The 25,791-nt window shown below is 33.3% G+C and overlaps 2 protein-coding genes and 1 long non-coding RNA gene across 7 annotated transcripts in view; 2 read left to right on the top strand and 1 right to left on the bottom strand.

Moving 5' to 3' along the window:
* Window positions 1-8,774, top strand: part of fra (neogenin protein frazzled) — a 265,834-nt gene extending 257,060 nt beyond the window's left edge. The window contains exons 18-24 of one of the 4 annotated variants that reach the window (XM_076410980.1): window positions 68-103; window positions 2,770-2,931; window positions 3,032-3,238; window positions 3,510-3,581; window positions 5,074-5,296; window positions 6,656-6,816; window positions 6,918-8,774. In XM_076410980.1, coding sequence (XP_076267095.1) covers window positions 68-103; window positions 2,770-2,931; window positions 3,032-3,238; window positions 3,510-3,581; window positions 5,074-5,296; window positions 6,656-6,816; window positions 6,918-7,153 — 1,097 coding nt within the window. In that variant the 3' untranslated portion in view covers window positions 7,154-8,774. The remainder of the gene's footprint in view (window positions 1-67; window positions 104-2,769; window positions 2,932-3,031; window positions 3,239-3,509; window positions 3,582-5,073; window positions 5,297-6,655; window positions 6,817-6,917) is intronic. The other 3 variants (XM_076410981.1, XM_076410982.1, XM_076410983.1) reach the window with 3 other exon arrangements.
* Window positions 8,775-9,721: 947 nt separating this feature from the next.
* Window positions 9,722-25,791, top strand: part of gem (transcription factor CP2 like gemini) — a 58,018-nt gene continuing 41,948 nt past the window's right edge. The window contains exons 1-2 of one of the 2 annotated variants that reach the window (XM_076410990.1): window positions 9,722-9,938; window positions 12,133-13,403. In XM_076410990.1, coding sequence (XP_076267105.1) covers window positions 13,094-13,403 — 310 coding nt within the window. In that variant the 5' untranslated portion in view covers window positions 9,722-9,938; window positions 12,133-13,093. Of the gene's footprint in view, window positions 9,939-12,132; window positions 13,404-19,035; window positions 19,140-25,791 lie in introns of those variants that run through there. The other variant, XM_076410991.1, reaches the window with a different exon arrangement.
* On the bottom strand, window positions 10,176-10,565 carry LOC143200577 (uncharacterized). The gene is made up of 2 exons (XR_013006757.1): window positions 10,445-10,565; window positions 10,176-10,312 (listed from the first exon to the last, which is right to left on the bottom strand). It is a non-coding gene; the product is annotated as an uncharacterized LOC143200577 (long non-coding RNA).

The following is a 25,791-nucleotide window of genomic DNA, read 5'->3' as shown; positions in this document are numbered from 1 at the left end:
TATGTTGCCGCACCACCGTTATCCTGATTTGTTTTTAACGTTTTCGTTTGTTTTTTTCTTTTATTAGATGTTGCACGTCATGCCCCTATCGAAGGATCCCAAGGTAGTTGTTTTTTTTTAATTTTAATTTTTTTTTGTATAACACAACATTTGCACAATTCCACTAACATTCTAAAGATTTAGATGTCTTGAAGCTGAAGAATAATTGAACGTATTGCTGTTCTTTATTAAACAATTATATTTCCTCGTTAACCGTCCGGTCACTGACCAAACTTTCACCTTTCGTTCAATTACCGAGTACCCACAAAATTACCACTGGCATATGAAATAGCTATATGGACACAGTTTATAGTCCTCATAGAAATAACAATAGCGGAATGCCAAGCCAATCGATATTTAGATACCTGCGATGCAAATTATAATGAAAGAAATCCAGAGAAAAAACAGTTGGAGTGGAAAAATCTCGACCTGCAGGAATTTTGTGCATTCTTGGCTATTTTGATAACTTTTGGCGCTAATAACTCCAATACTGACAATGCAAGGGAAATGTAGCAGCCGTATTCATATCAATTGTATCATGCAGCAATGAGTATCAATCGCTTCTGGGATATTATTCGTTTTATTTCATTTGATGATGCCAATACTCGAGCTCTGCGCTTGGAGAATGATAAAGCTGCTCCAGCAATGGCCGTATCAAAAACGCGAGAAGAATTATCCACTGTGTTTGGCTTTCATGAAAAAGTTACCCTCTGTAGTTATGTGCCAAAAAAAAAAACAAGGTAGTAATTATATTATCATCAATGCATTATAAAGCTAAAATTAGTGATAGTGCAAAGAAAAAACCCGAAATTATAGACCGAGTTTTATAACTGGTCTAAAGCTGGAGTAGACACGATGGATAAAATTCTTGGTTTTTTTTTATTTTTTTAGAATATTCTCGATATAGCCTGCCTTGCATCATATATTCGGTATTATGAGAATAATAAAATGATTGTTAAAAAATCGTATGAACGACGATTATTTTATCGGCAATTGAGCAGAGAGCTATGTACTCCATTCGTTGAAAGTCGTTCGAATAATGCACAAATTATGAGGCATTTCTCAACTAAAGTGGCAATTGAATCTCTTCTTGGTCGAGCTATCAATTCGAATGTGCATCAGCGAACATCATCTGTATCATTGACACCTCAGACGCAGCTCGATCCAACTGGGAGGAAAAAGATTACTGGTGTATGGTATGAATGTACGAAATAATTTAATGTACTTCAATATTTATATGGCACTGTATCATAATAAATAAAATAATGTAAATAAATAAGTAGTAAAAGAATGGAAAATGATATTAATAAAATAAAATAAAACGGAGTTATGTATTTCTTACTTACTATTTTTGTTATTGTTTATAATAAGAATTATTGTTTAAATAAAAAAATTAAAAACTATATTGCCTATTATCAATTTAAAAGTCAAATTAGTGGGTACCCGGGTACCTGGATATTGAACAGGCGATAAGTTTGATAGTTAATAACTTTTATTAATTAATTGATTGTTAAAAAATTTGACGAAAATGGCATCAAATTACTTCAATTATGGGGATTCAGACGGCCATAAAAAAATTTAAGAAGTTAATATATTTTACCTGCGGATTGAAATGGATACCCGGGTGCCCGGTCATTGACCGGACGGTTAAAATAGGTTTCTTCACTGAGCAGGTTTTCTGGTCTATTCAAGCTCTGAGTTTGTTAAAGATTTACGTAATTTTCCACTAAATTTGAAAACCAGTAGAAATAAACCCAATCTTACATAAGTTTTTATAAAAGGGAGGAAAAAATTAATAAGTAATATAATTCAATGAATCATATATCACAATGAAACAGTATGGGTTTTTGAATCTCTACACAGCTGATATACTCCCATAACATACATAATGTACAATTTTATCTGCTTTATTTTATTATTCCTTTTTTTTCTCAGTAAATTGATGATATTTTTATATAAATATTATTATGGATTGTTATCAATAGAAATTATTCACACACAACATTTTATTGTAGTTAGATATATAAAATTACAAAGAAAACATGTCTTATTTTACTATATTTAAAAAAGTATAAGGTATGTTGTCTAATAAACTATTATTTTGTAATTAGTTTATTTAAATACTAACTGTATTTTTAAAGCTTTTAAGTAAGGGATTTTTAAAGCCAAGAATACCCACTTTCTCCTAAAATTTAACTATTTCCACCCTTTACTGTGAGGGCCTTTGCTAAAGAAAGGTTTTTGCAAGAATATTGAATACTTGTCATAGGCAAAACCTAGAGAACCAATAGTATGTATTTTTCTCTGGTAGTCACAGACAACATATATCTGAACATATATCCATTTACAGTATGAAAATTTGCGAACAATGTCTTTGGACAGTAAAATATAGTAGTATATAAATTGAAACTAGTAGAATATTGAAATAAGTGAAGCATATTTTAATGCTTTACAGATCCGTGATTGACTCCCATGACTGTCACCATCATGAAACCATATGTAGCTATTTAATCTTTTATATACAGCTGTTACTGATTACTTTAAAAAATCGTCATTTTATAAACATCGTTCAAACTGGTTTCAAACAACGAATTAAAACTGTAAAAACAACTGATTTTTGTGTCCGACTAATTTCTGACGCACAGTAAAGACCTAATGACTAAATTTTATGTTTTTCTATTCGAATTATCTTCGTTTAATAAGGAATTATAATTTATTTACATCTTTCAGAAGGAAATGGTTTCTTTTCGAAAAAAGCATGGTTTATTGTTATTGGAGTTAGCTGCAGCTTGACGGTAATATGTATTGCCTCACTAGTTGCTTATACATGCTGCAGAAAACGAGAGAATACTTTAGCTTCCCCGAGCAGAGATAAAAAAGGATATCAAAAAGGTAAGAATGCTTGGTGAAGAAAATCCATAAATGAGTGATAAATAATGGTATAATTAATATTAATTTTGATATATTATATAATTGAAAACGATATTACTAGGTAACCAAGGAGTTAAGCCTCCAGATCTATGGATTCACCATGATCAAATGGAGTTAAAAGCCATGGAGAAGCGCCATTCAACACATGACGGTGCCAGCAGTAGCGGAGCTCTAACACTACCTCGAAGTGTCACAGGAAATGAATACGAAACGCACGAAAGTATTCATAGCAATTCCCTAGACAAAAGGAGCTATGTTCCTAGTTATGGTAAGCTAACACATTATTCGACAAATATTTATAATAATAAGAATTAAAATGTTTTTATGGGGACGCGTTATTTATATTTTAACCAAAAAAAAAACAAAAAGTAACTAGTTCTAATAATGTATCATATTTACTGAAACATTCTTTAGTAGATCCATAACCAAATTTTGCATGTCAATGTATATTCGTCTAAAAACACACTCGTTTCTATCATTTCTACTCCTAGTTTTTATTTTATTTTATGCACATACGGCTTGCATTTGCACTATTGTAGGTGAAGATAAATTGAAAAAACCAGTCAGAACGAAGATCACGCTACCGGTGGATTCCAAACCTCCCCGAGAGCGTAAGTATATTGGGCTTCCCTGTGCCAGTTTGCAATCCCATACCTCTGTATAAATGTATTATTTATAAATAACTATTAATGGTGTTCATAGCCTTGCATGAGAAATTAACAACATTTTTTAATAACTATATGATATATACTGCATGTAATAGATTCTATTTTTCTTTTAATTAATTTGATAGCTTCTAATTTACACATATGTAGATTATAACAAATTAACATTTATTGTATTGTTAATGAAAATTTCAGATTTTAGTATAAAATGCATATAAATCTAATTCATGAAATCAGATTTACATGGAATAGAGTTTTGAAAGCTATATGCCATATAATTTGTTAGCATTTGTCTATATAATGAATAATATGAAATATTCATAGCATTTTCCATGTTTGTCCAAGGTTTTCTAATTGGGTAACCGCATGCCATTATCCAGTTACTAATGGCAAATTGCAGGATTCAGCAGTGCGTTCCAATAAAAAAAATTTGTTATAAAAATGAGTGTTTGTGTCCATTTTACGGCAGACACTGTGGCCTTCAGAATCGATTCTCTGATGTTAAGTGGCCAAATTCAATAAATAATCAAACAAGTCACCAATCACTCGAGAGCTTAAAGCTGACCAACATCGTTTAATTGCTGACTGGGTTTCACAGTCTTTGAAGTAGCCAAATGTTAACCAAAAAATCGTTAGCTGCGAGGCTAGTAGGCTATGTCAACAAGCATAATTGTCGTATATGTAATTAGACCAGCCCATACGCAATTCACCACAGGTGGCAATGCATCTACAATTTACTATTTGGCTCAGATTTTGAGTCGGATATTTTGGAATGGGCATTCTGCATGAACGATTTGAGGGTATGATTATCTCTAACTTGTTTTTGTGGACTTTGCCTGATAACGGGTCCGAAGAGAAATGTTTTATGGATACCTAACGGTTAAGAGGCACGAGGGCGTGGTGAGATTAAAGGAAACACTTAACCGAAACCCGCAATAACTGATATGGCGATAGGAGAAAGTCGCCTCAAAACGAAAGGAACTACCAGATGCTAGTGCTAGACGCAAGTAATATATGAAAGATGACTGCCTGGGTTCACTGTAGGTTGATTGTAATTGTAATGTTAATCACTGGGCCATGTCATTGAGCTGTTTTTGCAGCCTTCCCTGAACGTGGTCTACAAGCGCGGCTTCGACATTCGGGCATATCTGGCAGATGCGGTTTTTCCGAAAGCAGAGAATTGCAAAATTGAACAACGAACATCCATGCCACCGTAATACGTGTCGGAAGATTATGAATGGTATTTGATTCAGTGGCAATCAGTGGGAATATATAGTACATTTTTATTGCTATTTCTGTTGTGATTTTATTGAGCATATACCCTTTGAACACTAAGTTATCCTGATGATTTTGGTGATAAAGTACAACTCTTGTATAGTTGCGGTGCCATTCGCAACCCATTACAATTCTGTATTATTTACAATGTAATTTGTTTTAGCTATAGCAACCCCTATCAATACAACGACATTAAGTCAGTCTAGTTCGGATTCCACTCCGTCCGGTAGACCAAATTATCCACGCACCAACTATCAAGTCCCGCGCACGCACATGTCCGTGGATAACGCACCTAACAGTGGTGCCATGGAAAATGTTTATTCTGCCCATCCTGGTAGCAACACAACCTTTGAAGGAAGCACTTCAAATTCATCTAATTATTTAAGGTATATTAATTTTATCTATATTTACAAAATAACATACACAGCAGGAAGTACAGGAAATCATAGCAGCTAAAAAACTACTTTTATATATATATATATATAAAATTATAATTTTGATAGAGTCTTCCAACAAGTCAATTGAAAAGTCCCCGGCCTGACATAGATGGCGCTACTAGAATTAAATCCATATTTTTTTTAGTTAACCCTAATCCTCAAAAGGTGCGTGTATAAATTTGACAGCTGTCGGATCATTAGTGTGTAAATTATAGCATTTTGAGTGAAGCAACTTTTGTTATTGTGAAAAAAGTGGATAAAAAGGAATTTCGCGTGTAGATAAAATATTGCTTTTTGAAGCGGAAACATAAAGTTGAAGCAAAAACTTGCCTTGACGCCGAGTTTTCGAACACTGCCCCACGAAAATCAACCATCAAGGATTGGTATGCTAAGTTTAGACGTGGTGAAATGAGCACCGAAGACGGCGAACGCGGTGAACGCCCAAAAAAGCTTGTTACCGACGAAAACATATAAAAAATTCACAAAATGATATTCAGTGACCGTAAATTGAATGAAATAGCAGACGCTCTAAAGATATCAACTGAACGTGTACATCATATCATTCACGAATATTTGGGTATGAGAAAACTCTGTGCAAAGTTGGTGCCGCGCGAGCTTACTTTTGACCAAAAACAACGACGAGTTGATGATGAGCAGTGTTTGAAGATTATCAAGTAATAAACCCGAGTTTTTGCGTCGATATGTGACAATGAATGAAACATGGCTCCATCATTTCACTCCGAAGTCCAATCGGCAGTCATACGAGTGGACTGAACACGATGAACCCGCTCCAAAGCGTGGCAACACGCAACAGTCGGCTGGCCAGGTTATAGCGTCTGTATTTTGGAATAATTTTTATTGATTACCTTGAAAAGGAAGGACCATCAACAGCAACTATTACATAGCGTTATTGGACCGTTTGAAGGACGAAATTGGATGAAAACGGCCGCATTCATCAAGACAATGCACCGTGTCACAAGTCAGTGAAAACGATGGCAAAAAGATCTGGCCCCTAGTGACTATTTCCTGCTCTCAGATGTCAAAAGAATGCTCGCTGGGAAGAAATTTTCGTCGAATGAAGAGGTGATCGCCGAAACTAAGGCCTATTTTGAAGCAAAGGACAAATCGTACTACAAAAATGGTATCGAAAAGTTGGAGGGTCGCTATAATCAGTGTATCACCCTTGAAGGGAATTATGTTGAATAAAAAAAAATTCAAAAAACTGTGTTTTACTATAGTAGGCCGGGGACATTGCAATTGACCTGCTTTCGTTTGATGTTGCAATGATATTTTTGTTTTTTTTTTCAGTCAGGTGCCACCAGGAAGCACTTACGCACCAGGAATGAACGTTCTTGCCGAGTCCCAGGCAGGAAAACGGATACAGGCTCAGGGGCATCCCTTAAAAAGTTTCACTGTCCCTGCTCCACCCCCTGTGTCCGCCCCTGGTACGCCTCAGCCTAAACACATAGGTAGTTATCATTCCAGTGAATAGTATTTTATAACAATATAGTCAACTATGTTAACATAATGTATATAACATTTATTTATGGGTTTAAAACATATAAATCAGTTACAGTACGGCCTACGTCATCACCATATAAGAAGCCTAACACGAGCAGCTCAAGTACCTTAACCAGCACACCCCCGTCTAGGATTAGTTCGGCAAACCCGCCGCCTCACACCGCTGAAGAGGTGCAACGACTGCAGCCTTCCCACTCGACCGAGGAATTGAACCAGGAAATGGCCAACCTGGAAGGATTGATGCTAACGCTTAACGCTATCACAGCTAACGAATTTGAGTGCTAATCTTGTAGAAAGTTTTCTTTTAAAATCCTATATAGTGAGATGGAACGTACTTTAGTTTTATTTTTGCGATGATGCTGTAGTGAAGTCTGGTTCAGAAAGCGTAATTCGGTACGTGATACCGGTTGGACGTTTTTAAAAGCTTGCTATCGAAAACATAACCATGACTTGACCGTTTTGTATATTCTCAAGACTGATTTTCGTTTTTAAGTAAACTTAGTAGATATTTTCCAGTCTGAAAAAGGAAATCGACCGATATGACGCCACTTATCACCTTAAAATATACAGATTTTATCAAAAAAAGAAACCTTTTATGAAATTTTAAAATACAATTTACCGTCTGAATCGCAATTCATGGATCTCAAAAATTGCTGCAAATTATTCTAAGATATCTGGAGATGGCTGGGACATTTTTTCCAATTCGAAGTTTTAAATCGGCAATGAACCGGCGGTGCCATGATAATCCTCCCAAAAATGCCTTGAAAATTACGTTTTAGATAGTTTTCATCTTTTATAATTTATTAAAACATTTAGTTTAGACCAATTGTTTCTACCTCGTGACGGGCTTTGTAAACCCAAATCTGATGAAATCAAAACCACCAATTTGGGTTATTTGTAAATCTAATTAAATATTGTTGGCAAAGCAAATAATTCTTGGAACTAACAATCAATATACAGGTACAAAAATAATGCCGCCCCACGAAGTATTAACCCAAATATTAACTCAAAGAATATGGGAATTGAAATTAACTATTAAGGTAACCTCTGTCATAAATGCCAAAACTGACAATGATATAACAGTATTTGTTTGCCTTACAAACTTGCTAGGCAGCTATGATTTAAACTAAACAAGTTCATTTGACTATTACTTTAAACATATACTATATATTTTCTTACTTTTATTTTTTATACAGGTAACAGGAATATTTAAGCAATTTCTTAGTACAACATTTACTAGTAAAAAACACTCTCTAATGACCTACGTTAGAACAAGCAGCTATGCTACATTAGTTATTTATTATTGCACAATAAGGGATTTTAAAATATTGTTTATTTTTAAGTCTATTTATTAGTTGAATAAAAAAAAGTTGTACATATTTCATTGTATAAACAATTTAGATAGAATAAAATGTTTTGTATTATTGTAAAAACACGTTTGTTGTTTTTGCACCCTATATTTTTATACAGTAGTACAAAATATTAATTTTAAAATTGTTAACCAGTGCTTTTAAAGTGTAACTGTAATTGATTTTGCCTTTGTACATTGTATTTGTGTTAGTATGCCATATAAATAGAAATTTCCCTAACAGTTTCTTTCACAAGATTCAATCTTAATTTTATATTTCGCCAGGGCAATGGGTTTTATGAATCCTAGTTGTGCTGTTAGGGAAATTTTTATTATTTCTAACTATGTGATGTGTAAAAGTTTTTATATTAATATATTTATAGAAATTGAAACTTTTGTAATGCAGAAATAAGTTATCTTCTTCTTCGGGTACTTCTTAAAATGTGCCCAAAATATTGCCTTTTTTCTAAGGTACCAAACATATTTTATAAAACATTTTTTTACTGTAAGGAATATTATAAAGGTAAATAAAAAAACACTTAATTATAAACATGTAAATCTTTGTTTGATTTATTAAGGACATTTTACTAATTGACTAATTTATTATAACTAATTAAAAAGAACATCTAACACAAATATAAAAGATATTGTTAAGCAATCTATGCATGAACATATCACTCATTATTCTGTTTGGCATAAATGTTGGGCTGACATTGACAACACAGTACATTGATGTATTTTAGAATGATATTTTTTGTTTAATTTATCTTTCTCTATCAAAAGGCTAGAAATTTCGTTCTTGATGGAGTCAATCTTATTATTGTAAAAATGTCTGGTTTCTTGTCTACGAATCATTTTAATCAGCAATGTGTAGCTTGTATAATTTTTGCTGATGATTTTCGCGTTTTGTAAAAGTACTTTTTGCTTCTTTAAATTTGCCTTCAGTATTTTAATTTGTTCTTCGTAATGTCGATATAAAGATCTGAATAACTTTATCTGTTTTAATTTTCGCTTCTGTAAAAGGTTTGATTTTTTATGATTTGAAATTATTGTATTTAAATCTGCGCAAAGTTTGTTGAACTTCGTGTCAGATTCTCGCTTATCTTCGTTTTCCAATATCCATTTGGATAGTAATTTTATAAAATTATGAATTTTTTTACCATGCTCATTGCCTTCTATATCATATAAAAGTTTTCTTTTAATTACATATTCTAAAAGTATTTGCTTATATATTTGGAGCGCAGGAAATTTCGCATTATATTACCTTCAGTCATTATGTAAATTCATATAATACCAACCATCTATTAAACAAATTTCACTACAATTAAAAATCACTTATTTAATATTGAAATAAATATTATTAAGAAACGGGAATGAAGTAACTTTGTCGAAATTCTAAATTACACAGACATATTAAAACAAAACTAAGTCTATACTTCAAATGAGATAGAAAAAGACGCAATATATTTTAACGTCGGTTCTTACGTAGTTACTTTTAGAATGTCAAGAACTGTCAAATATAAAATTCATTTATTTTAATAATTGGTTGGGGACGTATGTAAAGTTATTACGAATAGGAAAAAAACGTGTTTAGTTTTTTTAAAGTCAGTTCTTAAATAGTAAAGATTGTGTTTTCACAATTTATTATTAGAAAAAGTTGTGTAATTTAATGTGTAAACCAATGAGGATAAATTTTTCAACATTCATCGATTCTTTTTTCGGGTAAGAATTTTTTATATTGTGTTAAGATCGATGTGCTTTTACGCCTTATTATTACTCGTTTACGTATGGTTTATCTCGTTATTTTTGAAATAGTTGTTTTGAAGATGTCTGAATTAATAACAGTTGAAGTATAACTAAGCTCTATTTATATTTAGGTTATAAAAATTTGTACTAATATTTAATTATATTTTTTTTTTAAATTTGAAACGTAATAGTATTCACTTCTATTAGGTGTCATTGGGTTGGATGAAGAACAAAACCATCATTTGTATGATTACAATAAAATCACCATTGTTGTGGAAGTGTGGAAAATCGTGTGTTTGATGCAGTAATTATGTCAAATCCCAAGAGGCTTAAGCTTGATGATTCTGTACCTACACAAACAATGGTATCAGTATTATCTGATGATTTAGTTGAGGATACTCCACTAATTGATGTATATGTGGATAGTATAGAGGACCCAAAGAATATTTCAAAGGCAATAATTCAATTGAATAGTTGCTTACCAATTTTAGAACTTACACATCTAAAAAGAATTAAAGGAAGAAATATTTTATTATGTCCAATAAATAAAATATGTTTGGGTGATGTGCAATCATTTTTAGAAGCTAACAAATTTGATACCTCTATACTTAAGAATGATATAAGAATTATATCAGTGGCTAAAATTCCCCCAAAAACAAGGCGGCAATATGAGAAGGTTAATAAACATTGGCCTTGTAATTTCCATAGTGATAAGTATGTTGAAAAATTAGCAACAAACACATTATTTTCATCAGATGAACTAATTAAACACATACAGTTTATGAGAATGGCAATTGCAGTTGCTAACAGGAAGGAAATTGATGGTAATGAGAAAAATATTGGTGTAGTAGTTGTAGACCCTAAAATTAATTCAGTTGTGTCAGTTGGATATTCCGAGGAATTAATAAACCCCTCTATGCATGCTGGAATGGTAGCTATAAGGAATGTTGCCAAGACACAACTGAATTCTTCTGACAGTGAACAAAATTTAGCAGGATTACCCAAAGATATACTTTTGTTGCTAAGGAACTCATTTAGTGATGTTAGTTTTGGTGCTAGACCATTTAAGTGCAAAACAGACTTGGAGGAACCATGTGATGGCCCATATCTATGTACAGGGTATTATGTATATATTACCCATGAACCTTGTATAATGTGTGCTATGGCTTTTATTCATAGCAGAGTGAGTCGTGTATTTTATGGTGTTAAAACAAAAAATGGTGGGTTAGGGACTTCATGTAAGGTTCATACAGTCAGAGATTTGAATCATCATTATGAAGTGTTTGCCGGTCTTTGTGAAAGGGAATGTAGAAGCTTGACATTAAATGAGTATATTAATTTTTAAGTTAAAAGATAAGAGTCTTGTTTTATACCGTATGTGACTTGATTTGCACTTAATATATATTTAATGTTCGATTTAATAATCTAAATTGTTAATAAATACTTTTATATAAAGACAAATGTAATAAATAAATATAGATTTGTTTGTTTACTGTAAATATATCAAACTGTTATTATTTGACAAATATGTGCCTTTTATTTTATTTATTTATAATAAATCTACAACAGTTGTTATGTGTATTATTATAATGTTCCCCCTAATTAATATATAAATAATAAATATATAATAAATAAATTCTTATTAATTCCAATCAGAAACATAGGAATTTTCAAGCATAATTCAATAAAGCTGTTCATGTTCTTTTAAATAATTAGTTGATTTCTGAAAAATATTTTTGGTACTACAAAAATGTATATATAATGTAATATGACTCAAGGGAACAAAACAGATAATAGTACTACGGTCGAAAGAGCTCTCTCCATTTTTAAAAATATTCACATGTGTGGATGTCTTTCTACTAAATTGTGACGTAGAGATTATAAATAGCGACAAAATTAAATTTACAGCTATTGCTCAAATTTTACTTATATTCATTCACTATTTTTTGTGGGATTTTTTTAAATTTTTTAAAATGTTTTTTCTATTGTTATAAACTAGATGGATAAAATGTGACATAAAACAAGCAGATACATTCCCAGATATGCTTAAAATAAAATATGGTATTATACACTGAACGTGCGTGTGCTATTTTTATTGTCTAAATTATTTTATAAATAATATGAGAATGTTATGCAAAATGTAAAATTTTAATTGAGACATTTGTTCCAGATACTGAATGAATCTAGAACAAGAAAACCTTGTCTCCACGACCGATCCATTCAAATTAGTAAGGACCTCGTCCTTCTTCATCCCAAAGCGAGAGAAAAAGAGAGGTTTCATCTAAACTACGTCATATCGCACATTTGGACCAATTTCGCCGGCATTGTATCGTCTTATTCACGCTGATCCCCCCCTCTTTCAACCTTCCAAGTACCTCGGCCATTTCATTCCGTAAATTGAGCTTAATTTAAGCAATTTATTGACTGACAAAAGTCACTCCGAGCACATAGTTCCAGTCCGTTCCGGCATCCTTCGATTGGTAGACGCGATTCAGTCCTCGGATTGAGCGGGTCGATTGTGGTGCTCCCCCAGGAGAGAGGTTTTTGGTGTTCCAAGCGCGAATCTACGGCGCGCGAGCGTCTGATCTCCAGTTCCAGTCACCGCGAGTGACGACTCCCGCCGGCATTGTTGGTTTTCGCCAAGACGGCTACATCCTCCATCTGCCCGTGGATCATTCTGGTTTGCGCGCGCGTCATCTCGCCCTTAAGCGCAAGGGTCGATTACGGGTTTCCTTTGGTGTTAAATGGATATTGAGTCGCGATTTTTGCAAATTAAGATGCTAAACATCGACAACAGCTTCCTGCAGAATCGACGCCAGCGAGAAACGACGGGCATCAAGAAATTGTACAACTCTTTCTTCGTCATGTTCTAAATTGCGCGTCCGTTTGGTTTCTCGTATTGAACTACAGTATACATTTTTTTTATTATTGTTTTAACGATTTTCGTCGGGGGTATAGCGCGGTTAGTTTCACCCCGTCGTAGATATTCGACTAGAGAAAAAGTAATTCTTAGTAGGCTTTCGAAGTTCCCAGTTTTTTCGCTTGTTTTTCGTTAAGAGGCATTGGTCCAGGTTCGAATCCAAGCAACACGCACATCTCTTTATATTCCCCATCCTCCCGTCGTTCGTACTATGGAGTATAAACTGTATAGCGGTTCGGATATCCTGTTGAACGATTCGTCATCGTCGAGCTCCAAGGAGTCTTGGAACCTGCCGAATTGTGTCATGGACAAAGAGGAGGAATACTTCACGTGGACCCATCTGAAGATCGACGAGGAGGAGTTTCAAGGCGAAAACAAGCTGGGCACGCGCAAGAGGAAGGCATCCATCGAACTGAAAGACGAACAGAAGGTCAAGCAGGGCAACTACAAGATCATGAAGGATCCTCTCAGTCTGGAAGAGAAGGCTGACGGGGCCAAAAAAATAGTACACGCTGTTAAAGGTAAGTAATATTCTGGTGAGGCATTGTTCGGCGAAATTATTGTGTTACAAGACCTGTTTTTCAGTTGCGACCTCTGTTTTAACTTTAAGACTGTGTATTTTTTAACACTATTGAGGATTATCATTAGTCAGTTTTCATTTTCTATTTGCTAGGGGATCTCTGAAATGACATAAATATTGTTTGTAACCTAATTACGATCATATGCATCTAGTAAGACATATAGTAAAGCCATTCAGGTGGAGAGGAGACTACGAATAACGACCTGAACAACTAAAAAATAATTTATTACGAAATAACAATTTTACACTCGACATCTGAACAATAGGCACCTAAAAAACGAAAGGTATTATTGGTGGAAAAATGGTAACAAGAATACTAAATGAAGTTGATCTGAATCTTGAACATCCTACCAAAGATTTTTCGCTTTTCTCACATCATAATTTGGCTAGCAACATTCTATTACATCATTGATTGGCAGCATTTGGCTGTCAGTTGTGGTTGTTGTCAGTTGTGGAAACAATTAATGGCGATCGATACCAAATCATTAAAATATAGTGGCTTTATTGGATATGATGAATCCATCCTCACACATAATATCTAAACACTCTTTCCATGCTTATGAAGTCAAGATTAGGTAATTTGGCTTGCTCCCTTTTGCGTCCCTTTTTAAATCCCACCAAAGGGTGAATTCAGTGATGCTACTAAACCAACTGAGTATTCGATTTAAATGCGCCGTTGGGAATGAAACTCCTTATTCAGCTTATCATCATGAATTACCACTCAAGAGCTGTTCATGACAAGTCTTAAGCAAGGCACATCCAAAAGCCTACAAAGTGGTAGAGGTCTTCAGTTGCAAAATATATTGTTATGTTCTATCAAAATTAATAATAAAAATTAAATACATCCTAGAAATAAATGTATAATCAAACTATATTTTTGTATATACGGGCAATATTTTTACCCAGCAATGTATATATCTCGTCAAATTTAGAGTAAATGAACACTTACATATTAATGAGCTTAAAGTAATACATATGAAAAAAGATTGATTAGATCAAATGCCACAAATTCTTGTCTGTTGAGGCATCGACGAAGAATCGCTCAGGTTCTGAAACAAATCTTATGTATGATTGTTATTGCAAGCTGAATAGGTTTGTTTCCAATAGTATTCCCATTATCTGGCTGCTTTCAGTAACCACAAGTCATACGGTTTGATAAAATCACTGAGTTACTTTTTATTGAAAAATATTATAAAAATGTCACTTAGTGTATAAACAGTAAAGATAATGTTTATAGCTTCTCTTACTTATTACATCGTACCAACTACCTTACCAATTAACTCAAAGAGTCTTCCAGCGTAGCTTAGTCATACCTTTTTATTTTGTCATATTTATGCCAACATGAATAATACATGGACCTAACACATAGATGGCGCTAGTTTTATTGCATTCACCGCTTTTTCAGTTAGTACTAACCTTAAAAAGAAAGCTGTTAAAATGTCATGATATTCTATTCATAAGTTTGTGAGTTATTGTGTTAAGAGCGACACTACTTTTGTTATTTTCAAAACAAGGGGTCAAAAACAATTTCGTGTTTTAATTTTACACTGTTTCTTGATGGGAAAAAACCGTTCAAGCGAAGCAATGGCTTGAAAAGTGTTATAAGGAATCCGCTCCATCATAAACAACAATAAAACGTTGGTTTGCTGACTTCAAACGTGGTCGTAGACACCGATGATTCAGAACACAGTGGACGTACAAATGAGATGAACACCAACATCAGAAAACACCAAAAAAATGTCATGTATAGTTTCATACTGCGTGAGCATTTAACTATGAAAAAGCTATGTTCAAAGTGGGTGCCGTGTTTTGCTCACTGTTGACCAGAAACAAGAACGTGTTGATGATTCTGAACAGTGTTTGGTCATGTTTAAACAAAATTAAGGATTTTTGAGGTGTCAACTGAGTAGCCTTGGTATTTTTTGGGATGTGCGTGGTGTAATATTAGAGGTTTGCAATTTAATTATTGTTCTTCGCGATATATATTTGCAGCCAATATATATATATATATATATATATATATATATATATATATACAATTTCCCGAAATAAGAACTAATATTCATTTCAACACGTTGCTTGGTAGATGACCTTGATTTGAATGGGATTTAAAATTATATGGTTCTAGTTTAGTTAAAGTAATAATATAAACGTTAAAAAATTACAAGCATCATAATCATTTTTAAAACATCAGATCATCAAATATTTATTACACATTATCATCGGGTTAAGTTAGATTTTCGTGGGTTAAAGTGGACTAATAGGAACAACAAATTTTTTCTTTTAATCGATAGAACCATATGAGTAATTGCATTGAATTTTTCATAGAATTATTCAATTTTTTCTCGCAAATAGAAAGAGAGAAAACCTGGATCAAGATCATAGAAAAAGATATAAAAAAATAGGGGACTAACATCGTTTGAGGCTAGTCCTAGCAACAGGGTATTTATTGAAAACAGTAGGAGACATTCTCTACGAGCACTGGTTATGGATTGATGGTGATCTCCCAAAAAACAAAACATCAAAGTTATTGAGAAGCATCATAAAAACCCAAAAATTAAGAAATGAACTCGTACAACCATCGTAAATAGGGAGCGGGACAAATTATTTGTTTAGTTCAGATTAATATATGCATATAACGTAGCATTAGTACATCGACAGCATTATTTATATATGTATTATCGCGATAACATTGGCGTGAACTTGATGTTGATTGGAAAATAGATTTGCGAGAAAAAATTGAAAAATTCAATGCAATTACTCATATATATATATATATATATATATATATATATATATATATATATATATATATATATATATATATATATATATATATATATTGGCTGCTCGTTGGTAAAAAGGAGCCTTTAAAACATAATATTAATAGAAAAAAAGGTAGCTAAGACTAAATCGAGCATTGTATGGCTAAGCTGTATGTAAGAAATACATCAAAATGTTGAAATACAAGATTTAATGAAGTGACGAACAAATTACAATTCAAGAGATCAGATTATGACCACCGCTTGTACACAAAAGATAAAAGGTACCAAGGACTATGGACTAATGTAACTAAGAGGATCTTGGGGAGGAACATGTAGAATTTGTCTTAAACATTGCATTTGAAAGACCTTAAGCTTACAGATGTCAGACTGTAACAACTGGCTGGAAGCCATACGGTAGGATTAGCAAAATAAACGTATTGAATGAATGAAGCTCTATAATGCGAACTATGTCATAAAGGATATTAGAAGCCCCAGCATATGTGTTAGGGATTACAGCTCCATCATTAGCGAACATCAGAAAGACTTTTCGTGTAATTGCCTGCATTACTATGTTGAAAAGCAGTGGAGGCAGAACGTGAACCTGAGCGAGAGGTAGAATACCTCCTCATTGATGGCAAATCTTATGGTGGGTACACAGACCTGAGCATTCGGGGCGAATTTCGCGAGAGAATTGAAAATGCGCATGAGCAGAACTGAATTCGACGAACAAGTTTCAAAGTAGTAGTGTGCATGCACTTTGCTTAGTTCCGGTGTTCGGCGCTTGGCGGCGTTCTGTCGTTGTAGGAGCCGCGGATCAGGCCAAATTTGAGCGAAATCGAGAAAATAACCCTCTTGTTTCTTGTGATGATGTGTAAGATGTTTTTCAAAAAAATAATATGTGTGAGAATATATATATATATATATATATATATATATATATATAAACCTCAGAAAAAACACGAAAAATTATTTATTAAAAATTAATTATTAAAAAAATAAAATAATTAAAATAAAATAAATAAAATAATATTAAAAAAATAAAAAAAATATTTATATTTTATTTGAATTATTATTTATTTATATTTTATTTATACTTATATTTTATTTATTTTTTTTATTGAACCTTGTTATGAAATGTGAAATAATATTTAACTTTGATTTCTATTTTGCAAATGATAATTAAAAAAGTGTGTTAAAAATATGATATGATTTTCTTATTTTTCATTGAAGGGAATTACATTTATTGATACTCTCCATAGTACAATATTTGTTAAATAATATGGAAAAAGTATTTCACAGCTGGTGAGAGAAAAGATGTTTAATAATAATCTCATATAAAATAGTTATTAACAACATAAGAATATTAAGTTTGCCAAGGGTTGTTTGAATATTATTTTTCGATATATTATTGTTCATCATATAATTCATAGAACAATGCAAACATTTTAAAATGCGACAAACACATCAACATGTAAAAATAACCACTCATTAATCGCACTATATTCAACAATCGCTTTTGAGTTTCTTTCCAAAAATAGTACCATATCTTCGGCCTAAAATATAAAGTAAAACTTATCAAACACAGTAATTTTAGAAAAGAGTCACTTATCTATGTTATTCTTTAGACAGCATATATATCACTGCGGTTTCAAAGTGTTACTCCTGATATGTCTCAAATATGTTTGTTAGCAAGTTTATGTTTTACTCTTATTAGGACAGTGGCTCTTCCATCCAAATCATCTTGCACGTTTCAGTTTTTTTTTACCCAGCCTGGTTATTGGCGTGACTGGGATGGTTATTTCTTGCCGGATTTTACACTGTTGCCTATAAAGACATTTACAATTGCAATCATAAACATAAAGTAAATCCGTACCCCAGCAGGATTCTAACCCGCGACTATCGCAACAGTACGATTGAAACTGGTGAATTTGCTTTAACTTCCAGTTCTTTGGAATGGATATTGACATCAAAATTATAATAGTTTGTAACTTGAACACGGGTACATAATTGAACTCTTTTCCATTGTTTATTGTACCAGCAACTCTGTTGGATTGTATGTTTCCAGTTTTCTAACGCTTCATTGGTCCTCGAGTTTCCATAACTTAATTCCGCAATCTATTGTATCCAGCGATCCTGCCACTTATCTATATATTTATAGATATATTTTATGGAACACAATCTTTATGCGGCCTCACAGCTCACCTTTTTTCCATTTAAACCGAGAGAACTGGGCCCATAACTTGTTACTTACTTTTAATTCTTGAATGGATGGATTGGTAATACCACTTTTAGTTTTGGAACGAGAGAGAAACTATTTTATTGGTATAAAACTGATATTTAACGGCAGATATGTTTGGGGGATGGCTTGATTCCATTAGTTCCACTATTGTTGGAAGTTTTATACTTCACGTTGGGTACTTTTGGAACAACCCTCGTTTGTTTATAAGTGAGTATTTGAACAATACAATTTTGCCTATTGTTTGATAAAACAAACCTCATCCTCACGCGTTAAAAATCAATTATTTTAATAATAAAAACTATACCGTATCGTTCTATGAAAGGTCGAAGTTCATCCCAACACATATGCTACTCACTACCGCGACAAGAAGTTATCCCGGAACCTTGACTCCGCCAAACGCCTTAAACATTTTCCTATGCCACGTTACTATTGGCGCTTATCTTAATCTTATTAATTTCTCCTTAGACATGTAGTTAATGTTACAATTAAAGCTAATTTTATTATAAATATTTATACTCAATATGGCGTCCTTATCTTAACAGTGCTGCCTTATCGCGGAGACCGTTCTTTGGAGACGCACGAAATGGAAATCAGTTTTGTTTGGGTAGGGGTTTGGTGCATTGTTTATTTATTCGATTTGGCAACATGTTAGCGCCCTCTAGTTATTTCCAAAGTAGGTGACATTTTTATTTTTATCTATTGTTTGGTGTGTGCGGTGAAGAAGCGATGTTCTATAGCGAATTTATTTTTATTTAGTTTATTTTTACGATTTTTTGAAAAATATTACTTTATCATTGATTAAATTATTGACGTGATGAAATGTTGGTTTTTTAAAACGTTAAGATGCTTTCGTCGTTTATGTTGTTATAGCGAAATTCTGTAATTCGTTAGTATTGTCCTAGAGATAAGATAACTTTTTATTATGCTATCTGCATACTCGGTATGATTATCTTGGTCATATGAATGGCATAGACCACCTAGTTGAAAATTGAGTTTTGCTTGAAACGCGATACCGAATATGTAATTGATGATGTCGGTGTGTGTGACGAGACAAGTTTTAAAATTATTTTTAACCACTTAAGGAAAATGTTGGGAAATAGTTCTCATGTGTGTCACAATTTTTAAAATAAAATTGTATTAGCCCAATAAATTCATTTTAAAATATTATTTTTTGATTTGAAGCTTTATTGTGAAAAATCGGTACAATGTTTTTTATTCAAAATATTGTCCATCGATAGCCGCTACTTTTTCTTATCTCTCAGACAATTTACGGATTCCATCTCAAAAGAATGGTTGTATCTTTTGAGGCTATCCGCGAACCGACACATCTTCATAAGAAGTGAAGCACTGCTCAGGCAGATCACGACTCATATGACGGAACAAGTAGTAATGAGAATAAGCTAGGTCTGGAGAATACGGCGGCTGGCTTAACACTTTTCATTTTAATGTTTCTAAGTATATTATCATGTTGAGGAATAACATCGATCCCCATTGATGGTTTCATCAAGTAATGCCTTCAAATCCTTGTCTTCAAATTTGGCTGTCCAAAACGGTCTTTGTCTTCGGTATCTAAATCACCTCTTTTAAAATGCCGAAACCAGTATTCGCATGTTGATATCGATGGAGAATTGTTACCATAAGCTTCACACAGCATTGGATGACTTCAAACTGAAGTAATAAAGTAAAACTTGCCGCAACATTTTCAGTGCACTAAAAACATTTTTTGTCACACCTCTACGAAATAACACATACTGAAAACATCATTTGTTGTAAACCATTTGATTTATAGGCTCGATATGTTTTGTTAGAACTATTTTATTTGAACTTCTAATTTGAAAAATAATAACTTGAATAAATAACCAGGCTCATTTGACAAAAGAATAATTTCTTTACCTATATTTTTAAACAAATGCTTTGTTCTTTACTTATTTATTCCTCTATTTAATCTTTAAAACAGGAACTGTCATTTTATGTAATATTCTGGAATGTCACTATTGGACTTTCGTTAATGTACTGCTTTCTACTTTGCCTTGTGCTCCGCATGAGGCCCAAAAACTCACCAACAAATGAGGAATTAACATTCTACAGACTATTTTATAATTGCTAATATTCTCTACAACATTCATTAGTGCTCTTGATGCACAAATTAAGTTACAATATATTTATTTCCTGCAATATTTGGTTACTGCTTTGTTACAAAATGCATGTACTAATGAAACCTGAAATGGGTTCAAAATTAATGCCAATTAAATAAATAGAAAAATCCTAATAAATTTTACAATTACCTACTATATCTTCAGAACCTTATCAATTATTATCAGTTCTTAAGCAATAACAATTTTTCTCAACTTTTTTAAGATAGTTCACTAGATAGCAAATTAATTGAAATTCTTAAAATTGAAAATAGATCAATTAATACCTTGTAAATACAGAACAGACGATTCTTGTTATTCTGGAATTTTGTTAATATATACTAGGATGAAATTTTCACATACGTGAAACTTTCCAATAAAACAGACGCATTAATTCATTGTCCCTACGAATAATGTTGACTGTAACTTTATATGATCATACTTTTCTTAATCGTTAAATCATAACTACCATAAATCTTTAATAATTCCAACAATACAGGAATAACAAGTAGTACAAAATCCTAAACAACAGTGCTGAAAATGAGATAAAATCATTCAAGTTAATCTTTTTTTAATTAATCTCCTAGAACGTCCACAATTTGCCCGTGGGATGTATGCATGTAGAAGATCACTTCAGTAAACGAGCTACTGTACAACTTATAATCTAAATCTTATTCTAGATACTATTCTAATTTATTTTAAAGTCTATCCTAACTTATTCTAGAAATTATTACTTCTCATTCTATGTGTCTATTAATTAGTTCGTATGGTAGTCACTCTGAATAAGTTTGTTGCATACGTAATATGGGGCATCGGCGATGACTCGCAACTCTTTATTCTGGAATCTTTGGAGGATATCTGTGTTAGATTTGCTAGTAGTATTCTCAGTTTAGATACAAAACGTGAGGACTTGTTTTCGGATTTGAAATTACAGCGCTGCCAGATTTACGTCACAATAGTCGATTTACGTACAACAGAAACGGCGAATAATCTACCGTAATGGAGCTGGCGGCTAGTCGGCCAGGTCCAATGAAAGTAGAGCCTAAATTATTTGTTCATACATTTTGTGTAGCCGATCTGATGGCTATTCCTGGTTGGTTGATTTGTGCGTGTTTCGTTTTATTGGAATTTATTTGTTTGTAACGTATATTACACAAATATATTAGGCCTAAAAGTTCTTCCTCCCAGTACTCCCGTTTTCCTCTAAAAGGGACGCAAAATTTTCGCTAAGCCGAGTAAACTATAAAAGATCACTAGATCTGAAGAAAATATTTACTTAAAGATATAACTGGTGGTTCAATACGTTTAAGAAAATGAAACTGATATTTCAGCAGTGTGAGGAGTTGTTTTGTCTTTTGTAAATAGTTTTTTTCACAAATTTTTGCATCTGATTGGTTCGAAAGGTAATACATAAAACAATTTTTTTGCATCCCAGATAATCGGCCAATTTGTGTATGTAAAATATCTCAAAAACAATGTGTATTTTTGAGATATTTTTGACATCAATTTTTTAGTATGTTATTTTTTTTCCAGTCATAGTATTTTACATGAAGATATTCTAATTTTAATTACTGTAACACTCTTTTACAAATTTACAATACTGTAGTATTATATACTACATATTTTGCGGGTCTGTAGAGACATTGATGATCTATAAAATGGAAGGACGTTCTAAGTTCATGTTTTATTTCCATTTCATAATATTGCCGGTTGATCTCCCGCAAATATATTGAACGATCCGGTTAATCAGGATGAAAACTAATCAAGATTTTTTAATTCCTGTTAAACAGGTTCGCTGCCATCTGGGATCAAACACTTACCCTAGAAGCCGACTACGTTTTTTCTGATTACAACAATAAAATATTCCTAATAACGTTTTTTAGCGTCTGTCCAATATAAGTTTTAATGTTTTTTGACAAAAATTTATTTGTCAAAGTAGTGTGTAATCGGCACTGAGGTCAAATTTTATTGCCGATGGCCGCAAAACGCGCGAGCGCGTGGCGAATTAAAATGGATAGAATAGGAAAATAGATTCTTGATTAGAAGATATAATTTAATATACCATAACATAATTATATATAAAATATTTATTCAAGTAAATTGACAAGTCAATATAAATAAATGAACGACCATAAGCTAATACAAATGTTAAACTCTATTCAGATAAATCATAAGAGGTCACTCATGGTTAATTTTTGCGCAGTCTAAACAGTAACCAGGATATCCAAGCCATGCAGTGCGTACATAAATAGTGTCTTTTTGTAAATAACAAATTTTTACATTGCTTTCTCATTACGTTTCCTGCTTTCTTCTCCTCTCTCGTATTTTCAAAACATGTTCGCCGATAACCGCTCTGGAAGTAGGTGTGGACCGAGCCTTTAGGAATCGTTTTATGACAGACAAAAACGAAAGTCGTAAATTAGAATGCGATTGCCTGAATATTTATAGTGTAAAGTTAGGGCACGTTTCATATCTATTTTTCCACTTTTAGGGTGGGAGAGCCCTGACATATCGATATTTTTTTCCGCCATATGTAATTCTGTAATACATATGAATTAAAAAGGAGAAATCGAAACCAAGCACGTAAATTACTCAACTATAGTCTTCAGATAATGCCGATACAACTGTATAGGCACACTGCTAATGCCCAACTAAATACAAGGCTTAGAAAGACCACTGTACATATAATGCGCTGGAACGTAATTGGCGTTCACATTACGCGGCTAGTACCTTATCAGCGAACGTATTAATAACTAAAATTTGTCTTATATTAAAACAACTGCTATTATAAAATGCAGTTTATTCATATATCACATTTGTGATAAACCATATTTCTGCCACTGTAGATGGTTTTCAGTTCTGATCATTTTAATCGACTGTTGCGATTAAACGAATTACTCTCATAATCTTTTGAATTAACATTAAAGACCTATCATATTTTAAACCTCCTGTATCACCACTTGTAATAATTCGTTTTAAAAAAGGGATTCTCAAAGGAGTTTAACTCGTCGACAATAACGTACCAGGATCGACTCCCTCTGGATATAAAGGTATTTTTAAAAAGTTCATAAAATAAAATAAAGGATAGTGTCCGTTAAAATGAAATGAATGTTTGTTTTTTACATTTCAGACGACACTAAAATGGAAAGTGAGTGATTAATACATTTTAAACGCAGTTATCTAATTTTAAGCAGTATTTTCTGTTACTTCCGTTATTATTTATTTCCGTATTGTTGCGTTTAATAAAGAGTTATGGTGTAGCGACCTTGAGGCATGTCGAATTTTACATCGTGGAATAACGGTCTACAAAATACCCAGAAATATAATCCCAGATATTGAACACGAGCGGGGTGCCAGCAGCGCTAACTAGAACCCGATAACGAATAGCTGGCGGCAACCCCGAGACGTTTATCTGGGATGTTATTGAAGGGTATTTCGATTCATTCACTGCTCAACCCTCGTTTGGTTTAGACGTGCCACCATCGACTGCCCAAGCCTCGTCTCCAGGTAACACCGCTGCCATCCGTTTTATCTAATCGTATTTTTGACATTTTTATATTGCTTCAATAAATAACGGTCACATAATGTAAACACCACTATTTCATTTCGTTTTACCTCCATTCACCGAGCCACATCATTTACCCTAAACATTTTGGGATGCAGCCTTATTCATTGATAATAGCGCTATTTTCGCTAATGCAGATACAATTTTCACGCTATAATTTGTATTGTGTTGTTTGAGAACTAATGAAGAAAAGACCGAAGTATTGACAAATGAAGGATTACCTAATATTGTAAATATCAACGACATCCAGTTAGAGCAAGTTCAAGAGCTGAAGTATTTTGGGATTGGGATTCGACCGAAGCAATAAGCCGGATCAGTCAAGCTACAGAAGTTTTCGCTTTTCGCGTGGAAGAGTGGAAATATTACAATTGAGGCTTATTTTGCCAACCCTTCATACGGCTCCGAGACTTGGGCACTTTACGGTCTATCATCTGTACATTTGATGTGTAGGAATGTTCGTCGGGTCGGTCAGTCGGTCGAAATGTGTGGCTGCCGCTGCGATTATTTGTCCGAACACTCAGTACTATTTTTGGAAGGAATTTGCACGAGAACTGAAAACACTGGTTGAAATACTGTTTATTTTAATATTAAATTATACATGTGGTCGATGGGAGAATTAACAGGATATTAGGTTAGGTAGAGGAAGTACGGTAGCGCTGTGGAAGTGATACTGTTGCAAAGGGATGGAGAAAAGAAAAGAGAACGAGACGTCGTCGTGATGGTCTTTTATAGCCTGGAACTGCATCGTACCAATCCACCGGCGCTGTCGACCTTTGTACTTGTTATTAGTGAAGTCTTAAAGCAACTGCTCTACTAGATAATATTAGAAATGAACTCATTCGATTAAGGAAGGACCATCAATAGCGACTATTACATAGCGTTATTGGACCGTTTGAAGGACGAAATCGCCGAAAAATGGCCGCATTTGAAGAAAAGAAAGTGCGACTATTTTTACTGCGACCAGCGACTATTTTTTGTTTTCACATCTCAATGCTCGCTAGGAAGAAATTTTCGTCGAATGAAGAGGTAATCGCAGAAACTGAAGCCTATTTTAAAGCAAAGGACAAATCGTACTACAAAAATGCTATCGAAAAGTTGGAGGGTCGCTATAATCAACACCCTTGAAGGGAATTATGTTGAATAAGAAAAACTAATTTTGCCAACAAAAAAAAAGTTTTACTACGGTAGGCCGGGGACTTTTCAATTGATCTGTTAAACCACCCAAATTAAAGATAGCCTTGGTCCACCAAAATTGTAATTAGTGCAAAGTAATGTGTTTCATTAATTCGCAAGAAAGTCTAGCTGTTGGCAGCCAGGGCGCAAAATGAATCAGTAACAATAAACAAATAAAAGAGCTCCAGCGGCAGTTCGCTACGAGAACTATCGAAGAAGTTCTCCAACGACGAAGAGTAAACGAAGAGTTTTTACACATCAATTACAAAAAAAAACCGAAACTACTTTTTCTCCAATCGTTCGAGTTCGAGATATCGAAATCGTACATGAAAATTGTCCGTGGTTAATGTTTTAAGCAAACTCAAACAACCAATGCTGGTGTAAGGTGATGCCATGTTGCGTTACAAAACAAAAATACGTCGATTATGAAAAAAACTAACATACGTTATATTTTA

Source organism: Rhynchophorus ferrugineus, unplaced genomic scaffold (genome assembly GCF_030347505.1).
Source record: "Rhynchophorus ferrugineus isolate W39M unplaced genomic scaffold, kcgeb_rfMv2 rfM8, whole genome shotgun sequence".
In the NCBI taxonomy this organism is placed as follows: domain Eukaryota; kingdom Metazoa; phylum Arthropoda; class Insecta; order Coleoptera; family Curculionidae; genus Rhynchophorus; species Rhynchophorus ferrugineus.
This window is presented reverse-complemented; position numbering and strand designations above follow the sequence as displayed.